Source organism: Xenopus laevis, chromosome 1L (genome assembly GCF_017654675.1).
Source record: "Xenopus laevis strain J_2021 chromosome 1L, Xenopus_laevis_v10.1, whole genome shotgun sequence".
Taxonomy (NCBI): Eukaryota; Metazoa; Chordata; class Amphibia; order Anura; family Pipidae; genus Xenopus; species Xenopus laevis.
The window spans coordinates 61,699,739-61,715,612 of record NC_054371.1 but is presented as its reverse complement, the minus strand read 5'-3'; the positions used below and the strand labels follow the sequence as shown (position 1 = coordinate 61,715,612).

The 15,874-nt window shown below is 37.4% G+C and overlaps 1 protein-coding gene across 1 annotated transcript in view; it reads right to left on the bottom strand.

The window, feature by feature from the left end:
* Positions 1 to 15,874, bottom strand: part of slc10a7.L (solute carrier family 10 member 7 L homeolog) — a gene marked incomplete at its 5' end in the record, with an annotated part of 123,382 nt that overhangs the window by 9,801 nt on the left and 97,707 nt on the right. The window contains 3 exon segments of the mRNA NM_001172194.1: positions 4,835 to 4,908; positions 7,153 to 7,204; positions 9,330 to 9,495. Of these exon segments, the coding sequence (NP_001165665.1) occupies positions 4,835 to 4,908; positions 7,153 to 7,204; positions 9,330 to 9,495 (292 nt within the window).

Genomic DNA, 15,874 nt, shown 5'->3' with positions numbered 1-15,874 from the left:
TGAACAGGGAGACTACCTCATTGCACACGTGTCACCAAACATGGCCACCCACACACAGAACTCCTTCCAGTGCAGTTGGCAGAGCGCTCATTACAAACAATTTTCCAGGCAAATCTCCCCTAACCAGAGTATGGGATCTTTTAGACTGCCCCTTTGGCGGGGGAAACAGTTTCTCAAAGAGAAGTGCCTTTATGGTGACAGAGTTAGCTCTATAGTGAGAATTGGCTTTACTAAGACATTGTGGGGTCAATTCACTAAAGGGTGAAGTGGCCGTCACTAGCGAGAATTTGTCAGAAATCGAATCCGCAGGGACATTGGCAATTTACTAACAGGCGTAGAGGACAATTCGCTAGCAAAAGAGGATAATTCACTAGAGTACATCGCTAACAAAGTTTTAAGCCCTTTCGCAAGGGGAATTTTCTCTCTGGCAAACAATCGTTACTCGAGAAACCAATTAGGAGCAGGCACTCAATGAAGGCAAACTTCCACCAGTGAAGAGAGTTTGTGTTCACAGCTTTACGCGTTTCGTGTCATAAGTGTTTATGACACGAAACGCGTAAAAACGTGATTTGCCTGGTGGAAGTTTGCCTTCATTGAGTGCCTGCTCCTAATTAGTTTTTTGGTTTGTCCGCTCTCAGTGCTGAGGGCTCGAGTGGTGCACCTGGGCCACTTCACGTATGTGGTGAGTAATCACTTTACTTTTGGAGACCCTACTATTATAGATATATCATTAAACAATCATAACTCCGCAAATTCACTAAAGTGCACAATTTCAATTACGTTAACCCTTTTGCCAGAGTTTCCTTCGCAAGGTTTTACCTGGCGAGCTGATCAAATTGACCTTAACGTAAGTGTACTTATGATGTTTCCCTAAGCAGACACGAATGGTAGCAAAAGTTCGCTATGAAATGCTTGTGCCGACGAATTCATGCTAGTGAAACTTCGCCAGCATTCGGCTGCCGAGACGCAACTTTGCATTTTGATTCAAATTTGATAGGTAGTTCTCATTCTGTGGCAAAGGTATCCGCTTCCTTTTTCTGATTATCTGCATTTGACTAAATTTGGGTGGTATGCATACTTGAATTGTACACTTTACTGACAACTTTGTCTTAGTTTGTATATTTGACCAAATTGATTTATTTTTGTGATGTTGTAAATATATACTTTTTGCAATATCACTTGGTCTGTTTATTCAGCCTTTCTAAGATTTAGTCTATTGTTTTGCCTTGTAAGGGGGCATGTGTTGGACTTATTGCACCTGTAATTAATCAAGCTATTTGATACTATTGGTACATTAGAATGCCCTCCATTGAACAATATTTCAATACCTCCATAGCATGGCACAGACTAACTTCCATATACAGTATGACTTGTGCTTTTTTGTAGTCTAAAAATTATAGTTTGACATGCGCTTTCTACAACAGCCACAGAGTAGTAGATTAGAATAGTCTGTATTGAATTTTCCTGTTCTGTGATTACATTTAGTAATGCTATAATAAAATACAATTTCAAGATTAAAAAAAAAAAAAAAAAATCAAAAAGTAAGTACAGTATTTTGTCACAATCCAATATCTGGATATACATAAACTACTCTATAAAATAAAAGCATGACTTGGGGTGGCTACACTGGTGTGCCTTTTTCTTACTAGAAAACAGTCTGTCGCAGAGTACATGGACTTGAAATGTAAAGAAATCCAGATGCAATAGAACTACTTGTATTAAAGGTCTGATTTCAACATTACTGTCACTAAACAATAGATTAAAAGGGAAGCAAACTTGTCTTATGGATGGCACAAGAGATGGCACCACAGGATCCTAGCGGGAGGCTTTATAATTACTGTAGCTGAAAATGACAATTGTTAACTCTGTTAAATGCATGATACAGGAAGACTTCATTTTCATCTAAGTTGTTGGTTATCTATCTATCTATCTCTCATATAAAAAATACATAATATTTTCTTGTGGAACAGCGCCTAAAGCAAACGGAGAAAGCAGAGAAAACATGGACAAAATATGGTGTAGTATTTTCAGTTATTCTTAAAGCACCCTGTGCTGGAAAAGCAAAAAATAACTAGTGTGAGTTTCCCTTTAAAGAAACTTTTTTTTTGTCACAGACAAAATATTGTTATATATTTTTTATATGCGATATTTTTTTTTATGTGACATTTCTGTATGCAGCTGAGAGACTGAAAAGGAACGGCAGGGGAGAGACATTCTAAAGGGCTAACTAATCCTATGTTTGTTTTTTATTGCTTTATATCTATCTATCTGGTTATCTATCTATCTATCTATCTATCTATCTATCTATCTATCTATCTATCTATCTGTCATCTATCTGTCATCTATCTGTCATCTATCTGTCATCTATCTATCTAGTTATCTATCTAGTTATCTATCTATCATCTATCTATCTATCTAGTTATCTATCTAGTTATCTATCTAGTTATCTATCTATCTAGTTATCTATCTATCTAGTTATCTATCTATCTAGTTATCTATCTATCTATCTCTAGAGAAAAAGGTATAGTATTGCTATTAATTGCACCCAGGCACACACGTCTCTTCCGCTAGCAAAGGTCTTTTTTTATTACTAATAATACCTAATACACAAAACTTAGAATTGGTATTGAAAGTCAATAAAATAAATATCTGTAATCATCAGTTTATAAACTCTATGAAGTGTTTTATCTATCGAACAGAATAGGTATGTGAGTTAATCTAGAATTGCTATTGAGTGACAGCAGCTAACAAGCAGCCATCTTGTACAGCTCGCCAGTAGATGTGTGGCAGTAATAGTGGAAGGCTTTCCTGAAGCAGTCGCTATCAGGCTGAATGAACTCCAGGGAATGGCTTCCTGACAGGTTTTTCAGCTGGATTAGAAGAAGCCATAGCTCACTGTCATTTTCAATGTGAAGATTCATAATTAAAGGTCAAATAATCACTTCATCCACAATCACTCAATATAGAAAAAAGTGCTACTATCAATTACTAATCAATCAATGGCATAAATAGTAATAAAAGAAATGAATCACATGTGTATGTTTAGAGGCTCTTCTCCCTGTTTGTGTTTCACACAAAACAATATAAACAAAAGTGTTGTTTATTTTGTACATATAATAGTTCTGCCTTGCATCATTTACATTTTGTAATGCCTTAATAACCAAAATGAATGGATCAAAAAGGTAACAGCAAAAAATAGCAAACAGGTCCAATTGGTTTCCCTCTATGACAGTGGTTCCCGAAATGTGGGCCTTGGGTAGGCAGTGGGGAGTGAGGTAAGCCAAAAGGCAAGTTAGGGTGTGATTTGACGTAGAGCCAAATTTGAAGATCAATTAGGGTGAGATTTGCTTTACTACATATTTTGGAATCATGGCTGATACAACGATGCTGTCCTATATTTAAAATGTTAGTATGAGCTAAAGTGGTCCTGACTAAAGTTTGGTCTTGCTGCAGAATGCTACTTCCCCAAAGGAAATATATGTATTCAACTGCTCAAAGAAGTTACATATTTCAATGAAGTGAGAAAGTGATCAGCTTTGATAAATGTGTCAATTTGTTACTGGGGTATTTTAAGTTAACTTTTAGTATCTTATAGAATGACCAACTCTAAGCAACTTTTCAATTGGTCTTCATTTTTTTAATGTTTTTTTTAAATTATTTGCCTTCCTTTTCTTTTTACAGCTTTTTAAATGGGAATCGCTGACCCCTTCTAAAAAAAATGCTCTGTAAAGCTACAAAGTCAATGTTATTGCTACATTAGGTCACTCTACTTTCTATTCCGGCCCTCTCCTATTCATATTCCAGTCTTTTATTCAAATCAATGCATGGTTGCTGGGGTAATTTGGTCCCTAGCAACTAGATTGTTAAAATTGCAAATCGGAGTGATGCTGAATAAAAAGCTAAATATCTCCAAAACCACAAATAATAGAAAACCAACTCAAACACATTACATTTCCACCCTGGGTTATTATTTACAAAATAAGATAGAAAGCTAACCACATCATGGAGCACATGTCTACCATCAAAAAACCACTGAGATGAAATAGTATATTTAAATGGAACAATATTGAAAACAGTGTGTTATGCACTGAATCAGTTGCCTAAATATATTCTACTATAAATTAATAAGTCTGTTTTTAATGCAAATTTTTCTAGAATAAAGATTTTCCAAGAATATATGCAATTGTGTGTTTTCACAGCGTTTTTTTCTTGAGACGGAGTAGAAGAAATATGAGAGTTGCACAGTGATTTCATTTTTTTGCTTGCCAATTCTTTAAATCCTAGGAGTACTGTTCTTGGTCCTATTTATATAAGACAGAGTGACTGTGTCAAAGTGTGAGTGTGTGACTGGCTACTGAATGTTAGAGAAACATTGAAGTTGATAAATGTGTAGCTATAACAACTAATGAATAAAACTGCCAGATATAAACTGTCTTTTATAAGCCAAACTAATTTTTCTCTCCTACCAAATGTTAATGAAGTGCACTGTACTCCATAGCAGGAATTTTTCCTATCATTTAGCAGACTGCATCACATTGTCATTTTTGCAGCAAAACTTTTAGTAGATGCTGGAAGTTTACACATAATCCCGACAGAAACCAGAAAAAGGTAGACAGTGCAAAATTGATCCAGCCTAGGCTTAATTTCCAGCTGCCCCTTTGTCTACTGCACATAAGCTGCATGAAAATACAAAATGCTTAGTGTAACCCTAATATGTAAACAAGGTTTATTTAAAAGACTTATTGCTGTACTGGTAAGACATTTTTTTTCATTTGCATTAAATAAGTATTTAGAAAACAATGCTATGTGCTTAATGGCACAATTCTTTACTTACCAAGGGTGAGGGACTTGTGTGTTGAACAAAATACTATTGCCACTGTGTCGGCTGGGGTAAAGCCACTGTTTTTGCTACAGATACATAAATGATGGAAACAAACAGTTAAACTTTGCATAAGAGAAATAACTAAACAAATACTAAAACACACAATAAATATACAATGCAGCATCATTTTATAACAATTTTATACGCATTTAATATACTACACTGATATTTGGCCCTGGTTCCAAAGCTATTAATATAACCCAGTGTACAGAACATATGAACCAGTCTCACTTTGGCTGCTGTGTCAGCCTGCCATGCAGATACTTCATAAACCCAGCGGGGCTCTACAATTACTTTTGAAATGTTATAATGAAGGCACCCAGAAGTACACATACTGTAAACATGTATTCTTTTGACTTGTGCTTATACAGTCGCAATAAACTTCAATGCATGCTACTGCTCTTGACAACACCATGATGCTACTATCACAATGAATTAATACAGTATCTGCTGTGGTTTTACCCTGTTTAAATAGACCATAAGGGCAGTGGAATCCCCTTGCTAACTGATCAATGTCACAGGGGATGATGTGGATTAGGCTCATGAGCTGACAAATGTATTTAAACTGTTTAAAGGAACAGTAACACCAAGAAATGAAAGTGGTTTAAAGTAATGAAAACAGTTGCGTAACTACCGGGGGAGCAGAGGGTGCAACTGGGCCAGGGCCCGCACCCCCGCAGGCCCCCCCGGCAGATCACGCGCGCTGCAGCCGGCTGCAGCCGCAAAGTAAATGCACACGGGCGAGGGTGGGCCCGGCTGTACAGCCCACACCAAGGCCCGTCCTCACCTAGTTCCTTTACTGAATGAAAATATCATGTAGTGTTGCCCTGCACTGGTAAAACTGCTGTGTTTGCTTCAGAAACACTACTATTGTTTATATAAACAAGCTGCTGTGTAGCAATAGCGGAAATTGAAAAAAGGCTATATGGCACAGGATAAATAATGATAACAGATAACATTATGTTCTATAGAGCTTGCAGTATCTGCTATCTGCTGTGTAACTTGAGCTTTTTCTCATTTGAATAGCTGTTGGCATTGTTACACAGCAGTTATTTATATAAACAATAGTAGTGTTTCTGAAGCAAACACATCAGTTTTACCAGTGCAGGGCAACACTGCATTATGTTTTTATTACTTTAAAAAAAATATCATTTTTTATGTTACTGGTCCTTTAACAGTCTGTACAAATGAAAGTACTATACACTTGAACAATATCATTAAGGCTTTAATGACAAGGTAATGTAATTGTTATGCAATGCAATGGAGAGGGAGGGGTGTGGGATTTATTAATTTAAATGTTTGGGACCTGTGGTTTTCTGGATACAGGTTAGTAAGTCTGAAGAAATATCTGAACTTAAAATATCCAAATAGAAGTGTCTTTTGCCATCAAAATACAGTAGAACAGTGGATTTACGTTTTACAGGGACCAAAAAATAGTGTAACATTCGAGAAAATGGTGTAAAATGCGTAAGAACTTAAAATCAGGGGATGTAAATTTGAGGTTTCACTGGAAATTTTAGTCAAAGGTCCTGTCTTTTAGAACTATCTGAATAATCTGGGTTTCCAACAGATGATGGATCCAAGGGAAATGTCAAACTTATCTTTGGCGCTCTTAGGCCAATGCTGCACAGGGCACTATAAGCGGAGGCAGTGTTGGACTGGCCCACCGGGATACCAGGAAAACTCCAGATGGGCCCAGGTGTCAGTGGGCCTCTTGCTTCTAACCATTTGGCCTATTTCTTGGCCATTCCCTCTTTAAGAAGCTAATAATGGAGGAATTGAATATAGTATGTAGAGATAAAAGACTAGGAGAATAAAGAGGTTGAGGAGAGGATGAATAATAGTTTGGAAAGTGGGCCCCAGTCTAAGCTTTTCTGGTGGCCCCTGGCATCCCAGTCCGACACTGAGCGCAGGGCAAGAAAGAGACCCTAAACTCTAATCTATTCTCTGTTGTGTCTGCACCCAGAGCCACAGAGTCAGTCCTGGTGTAGAAACACATTTAGCTCAAACGTATTTTAGCTCAGAAAGTGTACATTTCATCGCCAAAATCTGTCCATGTGCCTGCACCTGGGCCGAGAAACAGCCCCACTGGCATTAAAGAGCTATGAAGCCCTGTAGAACTACAATTCCCACTGACAGCCAACAGCTGCGCTGTAGTTTGAGAGAATTGGGAGCACTGGAGGCTGCTTCTGGTGATTGCCACGTCTCTCCTCAATTTCTGCACAACCTCACCTGCATTTGTAAGCAAAAAGTAACAGAAGTAAGCATACCTTGTAGAAAAGAGGAATGTTAAAAGCATGAATGCCAACTGGATAAAAAATACTGCAAAGATAAAAAGAAATCAAATTAACAGCAGTTCCAAAACCAGCAACAACATACAAAAAAAAGCTGTTTACGGATTTGAAACACAGCTTTTAAGGAGAAAAATAAGCTTTTAATGGGAATGTTAAGTCTTCCCCCAAAGTATCGTACTTCAATCTCCTTCTGCTTTCAACAGAGCAATGGGTGCTGACCATGCACCTTTGACGAAAGACTGGAGGTTAACCTGTCAGATGTTTTTTGAGGTGTCTATTAAAATTCCTTCCACTTTGGGGGAAAGCATTACATTCCCTTTAAAGAAAAAACAAGTAAATTTAGGAAAAGTCATAATTAGAAACAATTGCAACACACATGAATGTAGATAGAAACAACTATTAAAATGTTGTTCTATAAATGTTATATTTCATGCAGAATAGTTTATTAGTGAATTATTTTCCTTTCCTGCTTCAGAACTACTTTGAATGTAGTTATTAACTGTTAAATTGTTTTGTTGTCTAACAGGGACAGATACTAATGGGGAAATTAAATAAAAGTCGTAAATGGGAGAACAATTTGCATAAGAACAAAAATTTGCACAAACTGATGTGATACAGTTCATTAGGCAGTAACTACATTGTGATTTTGTTTATTGCACATTTTTAAGACCTACTTGTAGGAGATGTAATTTTTATGCTGCAAAATAAACTCTCAGTGAGAGTTTTATTACATACACTGTACACACTGGTGCAAACAATAAATATTTTTTCTGCTTGAGGATGAGTCGCTAGATACTTTCATAGGTTTGCAAAATGTATATTAAATAAGAGTAATGGCGGAATTGTTTGCACAAAGGAAAATGTTTTGCCTTCTGCACATTATTGCTGGTAACGACATAATTATGTATGGGACAGCTCAGATATTATGAAAATCAAGCAGTGGGTCAAACTAGAACACTGCATACCGGTGCATGACAAAGGTTATTTTAAAGGGGTGGGTCACCTTTAAGTTAACTTTTAGGGTGGTAGTAGACGTGAAGCCTCTTCTTCTGGCAACTTATCTCCCCAAAATGCCTTCCCGCTGGCAAGAATGTGAATCGGGATGGAAGACGGATCGCTTCGGTTTTCCAAAGTCGCCCGAAGTTTCCTCAACTTTGGGCGACTTCGGAAAACTAAGCAATACAAGTACCTTGTAAATTTATTCAGACCCTTGTTCAATTCTCTTGTTTTATGGAGATCACAAATCCTGTGCTGAAATGTTGTCCTTTCTGATATTTTTGTTTTAAAGCACTAAAACATTGTGCCACTGTTTAGTGTTAGAAAAATATTAAATACGCTGTTAGAATAAGGGTTCAGCCCCTGTGTTGACAAAACAAACTCAGATTTTGTTTTCCTTAATGCGACTTTGTTTTACGTACTGGATCCAACATGTTTCTATTTTGTAAATCCAGATTTTTGCACAAATAACAGTTTATTATGGAGTAAATCTGGCCTATTTTTGCAGGGAGTCCTAGTCCAGGGGAGTCAAAAAGCAGATATCATTGACCTTCTGAATGATGAACTTTGAGTTGTTTAGTAGTATTCCCCTGGATCTTGCCCCTTACATTCATCCTAATGTTTTAAAAAGAAGCTCAGACGAAAGCAGCCTCAAAGCATGACGCTACCAGAATCACCATACTTCACTGTAGGTATAGTGTTTTCTGAGTTTTGGGAGAGATAGAAAATTCTTTATCGTTGCCTTACTTGACCACAGAATCTTTTCAAACATTGCATTTGCGTCACAGTCTTTCTTGAGCCTCCAGGTATGATTTCAGGTAGTTCTATTTGAGCAATGGCTTATTTGTGCCACACTCCCATACCTGCTCTTTATATAATTGCCTGGTGCACCTTTACTCCAGTCTTAGCTACAGAACATTGTAGCTCCTTCAAAGTGACGGTTGCCTCTAAGTGGCATGTCTAACAAGTAGAGAACAGTACCTGGTAGTCTTATGTTGCTTCTATATTATGATGATGAATACTTTTGCAAGGCACTGTGTATATAGTTTTAGCTCACAATGTTTAATTGCAATATTTAATAATGCACATTATGAGCACAACTAGGAACAATCAGTTAAAAGAAATCATACTATATGTCAAATTAGCACTCTACTTACTGATAAATACTATAACAACCAAGCTGAAAGTGTCTAGGTCAATGTTTGGGTTAGAGAATGTGTCACAGAATGTTGTGTAGATAATCATTAGCAGGACACAGCTGCTGATGGCACCAAACGGTGGCTTCTTCCTTTCCAGCCAGTCTTTGATGTAGCGCCGTACTATCTGAAAGAGAGAAAGCCAACAGGTTGCCCTTTTTCTCCTGTATATACACAGCCAACTTAGGCATCACAAAGTAAATGTGACAGCAGAAAAGGAAGAGCGTAAGCAGAACGACTGCCACAGTGGATTTCAAACGCTTCCCAGCCACTACAGACGTCTTCTGGGGAATTTAACAGTTTTAGTGCAACTTCCACTGGGCACATATAATGAGAGTATATTTTCAACTGCATTCAAATCTGTCCTTAATTATGTCAAATGTTCTTTGCTAGCTGTCACAGAGACAAGCCCATTAAGCCTCCCTGATGTTTATCTCCTCTGCTGATCCTAATGGATGTGTGTAATTATCACAATCCCTCTTGCATCAACAGACAATTCCGAGTGCAACTTTAGGAACCTTAAAATTGTGACATCTTCAGGAATTACATGACGGCAGATAATCGAATGTGATCCATGGAACACTTAAATATTTAAAAATCCAGGGATGCACCAGAAGTTTTTAATTAAATTATAACTTATGCTTGAAAACCAAAAGTGTATGTGTTTGGGGAGTTTAAATAATTCAAAGTCTGAATATCTAGAGTTTTCATAAATCTTAAGACAAATGCCATTTGAATTCTTTTATTTTCATTCAATTAATGGATGCATATGAACTAAACCGCACATGAGTAATTAAGGGGGTAATGCAGCCCCCTCTCTTTTATCCCTCCTTCCTCTTCAGAGAAGAGGCTGATAAAGTGCCAATGGATCAGTTTTTACATATGTCTGGTGAACCAATAATACAATTAAATATAATCAAAAATACATAGCAGATAAAAGAAGGAAAAAACGGTCATCACCTCCGATGAAAGTGAGGTCATCATTTTTTGTTTTTAGATTCAGTATAAAAAAAGAACATTTCTGTTAATGCGTTACAATATTAAATTACCGGATTTCTTTTTCATTTTCCAGCCCACGTGCAAGACTTTAGGATCAGAAAACAAACCTTATTAAGACCACTTGACTTTCTGCGTGAAGCCAAATATCATGATATTTCTGTATTTATATAATATATATATATATATATAAGATGATAAAGTTCTGCTGTTCCAAAAAGGAATTCTCAAGGTTGGTTAATAGCTTAAAGGAGAAGGAAAGCTACAGAGGCATTTTATTGCCAATAGATTTGCTGCATTAGTGCAAGCTAGAATGCTATATTTATTCTGTAGAATGTTTTACCATACCTGAGTAAAATGCTCTAGAAACTCTCTGTTTATTTAGGATAGGAGCTGCAGTATTAACATGGTGTGAAATCACTTCCTGCCTGAGTCTCTCCCTGCTCTGGGCTCAGATTACAGTAGAGAAGGGAGGGGAGGGGAATAGGAGCAAACTGAGCATGCTCACGCCCGGGGCAATGAGGTTTAAGCTGAAGGCAGGAAGTCTGATACAGAAGCCCATATGTACACAATAGAAGGAAAGAAATGTAGTGTTTCTTTTGACAGAGGACTCAGAGCAGCATTACTTTGAGGGTATACTGGTATATTTAGATGAACCTTTCTGATAAGGCTTACTTAGTTTTAACCTTTCCTTCTCCTTTAAAGGGTGCAGAAGTTTTTGACATGACTGTAATAACATTACTAGCAGTTATACTGACAAGAAACTTGTATTTTTTTGTTTAAAAAATTATGTGGTTTTAGTGAAAATACCTTTTTTTTCTTTATTTTAATCTTTTTGCTAGCTGTATTGTAAGGTTTCAAAACCATGGTTTTGCTCCCCATTGGTACCAGAATGAAGCTATTGTTGCTATTGTGCTGGGCTTCTGTCCATTCACAGTAACATTTTAGATTAGATTAATCAGATTTTAATACAAATTTTAATACTAATTGATCCATGAATATCCCTGATCATATCCACAGTCATTTGCATCCATGCCAAGCCCAGAATAAAAAGCAGTGGCAGCTACAAAAATTCAGCTTTTTCTTTTTTTTTAAATCATTTTTCACTAGAGTTTCTTTTGCAGGATTTTGGCTAGGACTACACGGCCGACATTGATGCGATCCGACGCAGGGCTACTAAACGCATGCGTCAAGTTGGATGCGACAGGAACAAGGTAAGTAAACGTTGGATAGTGTCGCAACAGTGATCCGAAGCTCCTGTCGGATGCAGACGCAGCTTGTAGCCTTTGCATCCGACAGTCGTGTCTGATCACCGTTGCGACACAATCCGACTTTACATTACTTACCTTGTTCCTGTTGCATCCGACTTGACGCGTGCGTTTAGTCGCCGAGCGTCAGATCACATCAATGTCGGCCGTGTAGTCCTAGTCTTTAGGATTTTCTTTTTTCCACCTGATTTTATTCCCTTGAATTGAATGGTTTATACCAGTTCTGAGGTGATGTAAAATATAAAATTACGCCATTTGGGCATCAAAAAAATAAAACGCACCTCTATAGATATATCACCCACTTCTTTTTAATGTAAATACAATCAGGCATAAGGCGATATACACAGCTTTATATACGTGTCATTTATTTTCCACAATTTTGACACGGACACTTTCCGGTATGTATTAAAATTATGCTCACTAATGTTTGCAAAAAAGCTCAAGGAGCTCTGATTTTGTAACCTTTCATACAAAGTACTAATGGGGTTATGTAATAAAAGTCACTAAGTTTGCCCAGGGGCATTATCTCCTAGCAACCAATCAGCATGTAGGATTTACTAGTCATACTGTTTAAATGCAAGCATCTTATTGGTTGCCATGGGTTAAACTTAGTGCCTTTTATTACATATGGGGTGTGTGTTTTCTGGCAACCTATATTACTCAAATTAAATATTGGGAATGCATTTAATTTCTCAGTGATGTTTATGGCCACTAAAAGGTCCTTAGTTCAGTTCTGCATATCATATCATAACCTCTGCTTATTTCTCATCAGACAGGTAAATACAGAAGTAGGAATGGGATCCGTTATTCAGAAAGCTCCAAATTAAGGAATCGCTGTCTTCCATAGACTCCATTTTGTTTTTCGCTGTAGTAATAAAACAGTACCTTGCACTTAATACCTACTAATATATAATTTATTTTTATTAGAGGCAAAACAATCCTATTGGGTTTGTTTAATGTTTACATTATTTTTTAGTGGACTTGAGGTATGAAGATCCATTTACATAAACATCCCTTATCCGGAAAAACCCCAGGTCCCGAGCATTCTGGACAACAGGTACCTATAGTAGATACTGTATATGCTTTTCATAAAACCATTTCCATAATTATATAATCTGAAAGCAAAATATATGGGAAGTATGGGATCTGGTATCCGGTAACCCGTTATCCAGAAAGCTCTGAATTACGGGAAGGCTGTCTCCCATAGACTCCATTATAATCAAATAATCCAGATATTTTAAATTTCCTTTTTATCTGTAATAATAAAATAGTAACTCGTACTTGATCCCAACTAAGATATAATTGATCCTTATTGGAAGCAAAACCAGCCTATTTGGGTTTATTTAATGTTTACATAATTTTTTTTTAATAGACTTAAAGGAGAAACAAACCCTTTATAAAAAAAAAAAACCCTATCCCCCTTCCTTACATAGAACCTCATCCCACCAGCCTAGCTGCCCCCCCCCAGGCAAATGTCCCTAACTCTTTTCTTACCCCTCCATGCAGATTCTGTCCAGCGGAGTTCACGGGCGCCATCTTCAGCCGCGTCGGTAATCTTCAGAATGAGACAGGCGCTTCGGCAATTTTCGTGAGTTTCGGCACATGCGCAGTTGTCGCGAAACAGAAAATTGCTCCAACTGTACATTCGCTGCTTCGCCGGTCTCATTCCGAAGATTACTGAAGAGAAGAAGATGGTGCCCATGAACTGCTCTGGACAAAATCTGCACGGAAGGGTAAGTAAAGAGTTAGTGGCATTTGCCCGGGGTAGCAGCTAGGCTGGGGGGGGGGGTTATGTAGGGAAGGGGGTAGAGTTTATTATTATTAAGGGTTTGTTTCTCCTTTACGGTATGAAGATTTAAATTACAGAGAGATCCGTTATCCGGAAAACCCCAGGTAGTATTCTAGATAACAGGTCTCATTATCATACCTGTACTTCAATATGAAGCTCAACACTTGCAATATGCCACACTGGAGCAAGTTCCATTCAAACTACAGCTATCAGTTCCTATGTTGAAAACACAAGGTAGTTCTTGTCGTGCCTCAATGCGGCGGACGACACTTCACAAAACTTTTGTGTGCAACACAGCATGTCACTTACATCCTTCTGTGCCACAAGAGTTAATAAGTGGCCGGGCAGATACGGAATGCATGAATGATAATGTGCAGACATGCTTTTTATTATTTATTCATTGAAAACAGTGGGTTTTTGGTGTGCTTCTTTGAAAAATGTTCAAACTGGTAGGATATACAGGCGCACTGTGAAAATTCTATGTCATTAACATTTAATCATAAATTGCTCTTTAATATAAAACATAAAATAAAGGTCTGTCACAAGCACTTATGTGCAGGAAAGGAAGATGGCATAAAAGCGTAAGGGAGTAACAGACATCAGTGTCTATCCATGGCACCAGTGTATGTGCCTTAACCCTTGCACTCCAACTTTGTTTTGTTATTTTGCTGCACCTCTAGCACAAGAACAGAGATTAAAGTGCACTGGAAAAATAGACAGGCGTCCTTAATAAACACAGCTGCTTGGGGATCATTACAACTGTAACATCACAGTTTGAGAGGGGGAAGATGTTCATTTGCTTAACACAGACAAACGGACATGTGCACCAATATCAAATAGTAATGAAGTATATGCCTTTTTTGCTCTTGTATTTTGCTAAATGGGTAACAGATTTGATTTGGGTATTCTTGTTTTATTAGCATTACAGTAAAGACCTGCAAACATTAATGGCAGTACCATCGGTAAGAAAATATAGACAGGACACATCTGTTTTAAGGTGTAGCATACTGCACGAGACAAAAAAAAAAGTATAAACCCTTTTTCCAAGATTAGTTTACTGAATAGGGCTTATGCTGAACATAATTTTTTCTATCGTGTTAATTAGGAAATAGGAACCATTTTTGTTCTTCTTGCACGAATAGGTAAAAAAAACAAGATTGAAAGTAGTCACATTCCTGTTCATACACGCAGTGGCGTAACTCCCGGGGGAGCAGGGGGTGCGATTGGGCCAGGACCCACACCCCCTCAGGGCCCCCCCGGAGGTCGAAAACTTGATTAATTCAAGTTTTCAGATTATTAACCCCAAACTCAAGGAATCAAGTTTTTCCTATTCAAGTTTTTTTTAAATTAGAAACCATTCGAGTTGTGAGTTGTTTTGAGTCATTCGAAGTATAAAAAAACTCTAAAATTCAACCTTTGATAAATAATAGGGATGCACCGAATCTGGGATTTGGCCTTTTTTCAGCAGGATTCGGATTCGGCCAAATGCTTCAGCCCAGCCAAACCAAATCCTAATTTGTATAAACAAATTAGGGGCGGGGAGGGAAAGCACGTCACTTTTTGTCCCAAAACAAGGAAGTAAAAAAAATTTCCCATTCCCACCCCTAATCAGCATATGCAAATTAGGATTCGGTTCGGTATTCGCTGAATCTTTCGCAAAGGATTCGGGGGTTCGGCCAAATCCAAAATAGTGGATTCAGTGCATATCTAATAAATAACGCCCATAATGTTCGCTTAGCATTTCTGAAAAGCAAATTTTTATTTGAACAACACTAGTTGTTTCTAGTATGGATTTTGGGGGCACAACTAAAACGGCAACTTAAAGGGGTTGTTCATTTTTGAGCCAACTCTTAGTATGATGTAGAAAGTGATATTCTGAGACAATTTGCAATTGGTTTTCATTTATTATTATTTGTGATTTTTGAGCTATTTCGCTTTTTATCCAGCAGCTCTCCAGTTTGCAATTTTACCAATCTGGTTGCTAGGGTACATATTATCCTAGCAACCATGCATTGATTTGAATAAAAGACTAGAATATGAATAGGAGAGGCCTAAATAGAAAGGTGAATAATAAAAAGTAGCAATAACAATACATTTGTATGCTTACGAAGCATTTGTTTTTTTAGATGGGTCTCTGACCCCCATTTGAAAGCTTGAAAGAGTCAGAAGCCAATTGAAATGTAGCTTAGAATTCTATAACATACTAAAAGCTAACTTAAAGGTGAACTACCCCTTTAGCAATCTGCAAATATACAGCATGAAGTTATTCTGACGTCCACCTTTAAAAAAAAAAATTAGTCTCCAGTCTGTCAAGATTGTCCATGGATACAATGCATTGTCACTTTATTTTATTTACATTATTTATGATATTTTGAAAGTCTCCACTAACTTCTCTATATTGTCTCAAAGCCCTCCTGTCAATTTTAGTTAGATGTTATGTGTCATTAAAGTGA